This window comes from Bos taurus, chromosome 10 (assembly GCF_002263795.3).
Source record: "Bos taurus isolate L1 Dominette 01449 registration number 42190680 breed Hereford chromosome 10, ARS-UCD2.0, whole genome shotgun sequence".
NCBI lineage: Eukaryota > Metazoa > Chordata > Mammalia > Artiodactyla > Bovidae > Bos > Bos taurus.
The window spans coordinates 36,076,714-36,082,019 of record NC_037337.1 but is presented as its reverse complement, the minus strand read 5'-3'; the positions used below and the strand labels follow the sequence as shown (position 1 = coordinate 36,082,019).

General features: G+C 58.0%; 1 protein-coding gene across 1 annotated transcript; it reads right to left on the bottom strand.

Moving 5' to 3' along the window:
• Positions 1 to 2,617: 2,617 nt before the first annotated feature.
• On the bottom strand, positions 2,618 to 4,576 carry CHST14 (carbohydrate sulfotransferase 14). The gene has a single exon (NM_001098012.1). The coding sequence runs from the start codon at positions 4,551 to 4,553 to the stop codon at positions 3,423 to 3,425; it is 1,131 nt and encodes a 376-aa protein (NP_001091481.1). The 5' UTR covers positions 4,554 to 4,576; the 3' UTR covers positions 2,618 to 3,422.
• Between the last annotated feature and the right edge of the window lie 730 nt (positions 4,577 to 5,306).

Sequence of the window (5,306 nt, the reverse complement as noted above, 5' to 3'; positions counted from 1 at the left end):
GATGGATCAGAACTGGATCCTGGAGGTGAAGCCAGGACCCAGACCCAGAAGGCCAGGCCCCTTTGGGTCCCTCTTCTTTCCTTTGTTCATAACCCTCAGCTGAGAGAAGTTAAGCTGCCAGCAACATGCTCCTGTGCCCAAGAGGACTCAGTGGTAGGGATGCAGTGAGTTTTAAAGGGGGCTTTGTCTTCAGAGTCACCAGGCAGTGGCGTAGGGCTTGGTTCCATGTGGGGATGAGGGTGGACCCAGTGAAAGGGGGAATCCTGAGTAGACACAGGCCAGGTGTCTGGTCCCGAGAATACCCTCGGCCCATCCCTGACGACCCACAGCTCACCACACACCTCCAGCTCTGGCCTGGGTACCCAGTATAAGGCAAGCCCCACTAGGACTAGCCGCACCCACACAACTCTCTGCTACCTCCGTGGCAGCTTCTTTGAAGAAGTCCATTTTTCTGAAAGGAAAGGTAGATCCCCAGTGAAGTTCCTCAGGGGCTGATTCTAGGGAGAAAAAGGACAGAAGGCGGCAGTTCATCTAAGCAGGCCCTCTTTTACTTCAAACCCTCCTCCCACACCACAAGGTGTCTGGTTCTGGCTGTCAGGATGCTCTGTGGCCTGGCACCCTTTTCTGTTTAGTAGAGAGTAGCCAATAAGCTAACCACATCAAGGACGGCATCTCCTCCAGGGCAGGGACTGGCAAATGTCAGCTGGGCTGAACTGGGTTCTCTGCAAATGAAGGACTGAAAGAACTGCGGAGGTAGAACGTGTGAATGCCCCTAAACCCACCCACATCCACCCCCCCACCCTCCTTCATCTTCCTTAACCTTTCCATCCCCTCTTCTCTCTACACCCTCACCTTCTACCATCTCTCCCTCTGTCACTCTGCACACCCATGCCCCTACAATTTGGGAGGTCCCTGGGAGGGACTTCACTTAGGATACTTAACTCTCTCTGTGCCAGGTTCTGCATCTGTAGAACAGGCTAAAACCTGTAGCACCCGGCTGTTGTGGGGTTGAAAGGAGATGAGGCAAACACAGCAGCTGGGCTCGATGCTGCAGGGCCTTGGGAGGAAGACTGAGGAGCTGGCGTGGATCTGGGGCTGCAGTTCCCAGCCAAGGAGCAAGAGACTGGGGACAGAGTGGAGATGAGGGTGGGGGTAGGAGTGGGAGGTCCTGAAGGGCCAGAAGCCCAGAGAAGATCTGACCAGTTGGCAGAGGAAGTGAAGGGCCAAAGGGCCCTGCCGAGAGGCAGCTCTGATCCCCAGCGCTGAGTGGACACAGTGTCCTGGGTTCTCCCTGTCCCCATTGGCCTCCAAGGGATCAGGTGTTCAATTAGCATTTCAGAGAGCATCTATCAAACCAGGTGCTGGGTTGGGCCCTTTGACTCATTTTTTCTTCGTTACTCCTCACAGTGATCTACATGTAAGATAAGCATTATTATTCCCATGATACAGAGGAGCACATGGAGGGTCAGAGAGATGTTTGGGGAGCTGGCGAGGAGCAGAGGTGGGACTCAATCAGTCTAGGTGACTCCAAGCACAGTACTCTCCATCCTGCATCAAGATGTCCACCTTGGTTCTGCCAGGCCATCTACCTCCTGCCGGTCCCTTGGGCTAGGTCCTGGGAATGTCACATGAACAGGACAGATTCAGTCTCACCTTCACACAATTCACATTCTGTGAATTGCGTGAGAGACTGATAAGTAACTGGGCAGATATGGCAAGCATGGTAGGAGCTATCTGAGGTGGAACCTCCAGGAACTGAGGATCCCACACAGGGGATCAGTTAAGGCCTCCTGCTGAGTCACGGCAAAGAAACATGAGTGCCCAAAGAAGCCCCTTCCCCCAAATGTGGTTAGTTTACTTCTCCAAAGTCAGGCCAATAGCAATGCCAGGTAAAAGTGACATCTGCAAGGAGGCCCTTCCTGCCTCCCTCCCTCCCTCCCTCAGGCATCACCTCTCAGCACAGCCCCAGGTCCCTGAACTACAGCGGTTCCCATGGGGGACGTATGAACTAGGACTAGAGCCAGCTCTGGCCGTGACTCTCTCCCAGGGGCTTGGCAGGCCCTGCCTCCTGTTCTTCATCCCCTGGTGGGTCTGGGGGTCTCTGGAGAGAAGAAGCTGAATGAGTCACACTGAGGCCTGTCCTCTACTACCCTGATCCTACTCCTCCCACATTGCTCACAACTTCCTCTGAATCTAAGTCAGCAAAAGCTGGCCCCTCCACTCAACCTCCTTGCCTTCCTTATAATTCTCAATGCCAGGAATAACCTCCCCCAGCTCATGCAATGATCCCCCTTTTCAACTGAGGGCCTCCTCAGTCAAGAAGTATTCCTGCCTAAGAGGAGAAATATCTTTACTTACCTTCAGGGAATAATCGTGTAGATGTGCTCTAGGCCTAGGGCCTTTCTTAATGGTGGTGCCCCAGAAGCTGAGTCAGTGATTGGTATGGCTTACGGGAAGCTCTCAAAGGCTCCGTGGTATGATGATGGCCCACTGCACTAGCCCTAGCAAGTGACAACTTTCTCTACCTGCAAGCTCTCTCCCCTGTTCTGGGGAGAGGGACATCAGGGGGACTTGGTGGACACACAGGAGCTCAGAGGGAGAATCAGAGATACTGACCTTGTATACAAAATGGCTTTATTAAAAAATTCAGCAATTAGGAAAACAAAGCCTTCTCAAAGGTTCTATAAAAAAAGTACAATTTTTAAATAAATGCATCAGAAAAGTGGCAGCCACATACACCAGCCACAGTCACAACCCTGGGGGATGGGAGAAGTGCCCAGAGTCCCAAGAAGAGGCTGGGCACAGGGGTCTTTGGATGCTGTAGGGCCAGGTACTAGAGCTACCAGGCAGGGGCCCTTTCAGTTTTCCTTTCCTTGGAAAAAATGTAAAGAATCTGGCAAGCATAGGAAATTCTAAGTCTGAAGCAGAACGATACAGAAGTCATTTATAAGGCACAACTGACTCCAGCCCTAAGGCACATGAAGTGGATGAACAGGAGATCACAGCCACATGGCCCCCAGTTCCGGTCATGCTCCTAGTTGGCACCCCCTCTGGGTTTGGCTACAGGTTAAATTAAGGTTGATCAAGTGGACAGTAAAATCCCTGCAGGCAGGGCCGTGGAGCCGGTCTTGAGAAGAGATGTATTGCTTCACTAGAAAAACTGGTATCTTGCCCTGCCAGGGCAAGAAGGATCACATTGGCTCCCAAGAAACGCCCCTATGGAGAGCACCAGGCCACCTGTCCCACCTTGTCATCTGAGCCACTGTGGGTACCCGCCCTGGACAAGGAATTTCCAAGGGCAGTCCTTTCCAGCTAGGCATTTAGACAAAGAGACACGCTGGAGCCAGGGTTTCACTGTATGGCAACACAGAAGCTGGCATTGTCAAAACCAGTCCCCCAAAACTGCTGGCGCACACCCATGGTCACTGGTGACAGGCCTCCCTGGTGACATTAGGCAGTGGGTAGACGAAGAGGGAGAAGTCCAGGATATACTTGGGCAGGACGTCCTGCAGCAGGGCCCGTGGGGCACTGCACAGGTGGTAGTGCAGGCTTTCGGGGCTGGCTGGCCTGTACCAGGCCTGGCGAGCTGGGAATCGGACATGGGGCGGTGCCCGCACCCACTCCAGCACCTGGTTGGCATCCGCCTCCAGCCGCTCATAGGAGCCCACAAAGTCATAGCGCACCGCACAAGGCTGGCACAGGTGGTACACGGGCATCCAATGCTCGTTCATGCGCTCGGGGTCCTCATCCGCCAGGTATCTCAGAAACTCAGGGAAGGTGACATCGTCCCCCGCAGGGCTGGGCCCCGCTCCAGCCCTGTACCGCTTCACGATCTCAACTCCGTAGCGCTGCTGGTACTCTCGGATCTCACCAAACTTGTTGCGGTAAGCAGAGAGAAGACGCTCCAAGGGGTCCCGCACAAACAGGAACTTGAAGTAGTGCTGGAGGCGGTAGCGAATCTCGTCAGGCCGCAGGTCGGCCAGGAACACCAGGTCGCTGCGGTGGTCCATCTTGAGGCGGACGTCCACGTTGTCCAGGACTCCCGCCAGCACCTTCAGAACCCGCTTCCAGTTGGAGCAGGCCACCTTGGGCACATAGCAGTAGAGGAAGCGGTAGCGGTCACTCACGAGGATGTGGCGCAGCAGGGTGCGCCGCTGCCCCACCGGCAAGTCCCAGGGGTCCCGGGGCATGCCCGGTTGTCCGCACACTGCCCGCAAGGTCCGGTTCCGGACGTCCTGCCTCACCTGCAGGTCCGAGTTCCCCGCATCCAGGGACAGCCTCCCAGGCCTGGGGACTGTCCCGCGCCAGACCGCGTCCTCGCGATTGGGAGGGTGCAGGGGAAGGGGCTTCATCTCGGCCAGGATGCCCCGCTCGATCATGAGCAGCAGCCCGCTGGAAGCCACGATCACCGCGAACATCAGCATGGACGGCAGCAGGAGGGGCGGCCCGCCCAGCCCAGGCCGGGCCCTGCCCAGGGGCGCCCGCCTCAGCGCCCGGCCCAGGGGCTCGGCGCCTTCTGGGGCCGCCAGCGGGGTCAGCGGGCGGGGGAACATTGTGCTCTCGGGGCGGGGGCCTGCGTGGGCCAGGCTGATCCGAGGGCTGTACGGGAGGCGGGCTCGGGCTGGGGGCGGGCCCGAGGGCTTGGACCCGCGGAGCCCGGAAGGGATCCGGGAGAGCAGCGCTGGCTGGAGGCCCCCGGCGCGCGCGGGGTGGCCCACTCCCGGGATGAGGCGCCGAAGCGGGCGGCGGGCAGCGGGCAGCGCGCGAGCGCGGCGAGGGACCTGGGCCGGATGTCCCGCCCGGCCGCTCTCCTCCCCCGGCCCCGCGGTGACACAGGCGCAGGGGCGGGCCCAGGCCAGGGGCGGGGAGAGGGGCGGGCCCCCTGCAGTGAGCGGGCTGGGAGGGCGTGTGCCGACCCCTACCCTGCAAAGGGCGCCTGAGCCAGAGTCGCTCTGGTCCTCCGGCCTTCGGGCACAAAAGCTGCCGAGGCCCCAAAGGCAGAAAAGACCGAGGCCGCGGTTCCCTCTCCCAGGCACCGCGTGCTCAGGAAGCTGGACGGACAGAACCTGCACGCAATGCCCGGCCGCCGCACTCTCTGACCCGGCAGAGCCCTTACTCCAACAGGTCTGGAGGCAAGGCGCCGCTGCACCCTTCTCCCAAATTTCTGGAGGTCCCAGTGTGCTCCCCTATGTGCTGTGTCGGGCTACTCCAATAAAAAGCAACTAGACTGTCAGGCAGAGACAATGGATCAGCTCTATGGTGACCCTTAGGATTTAAAACAGCAGCTGGTGGTTACAGTGTTTATC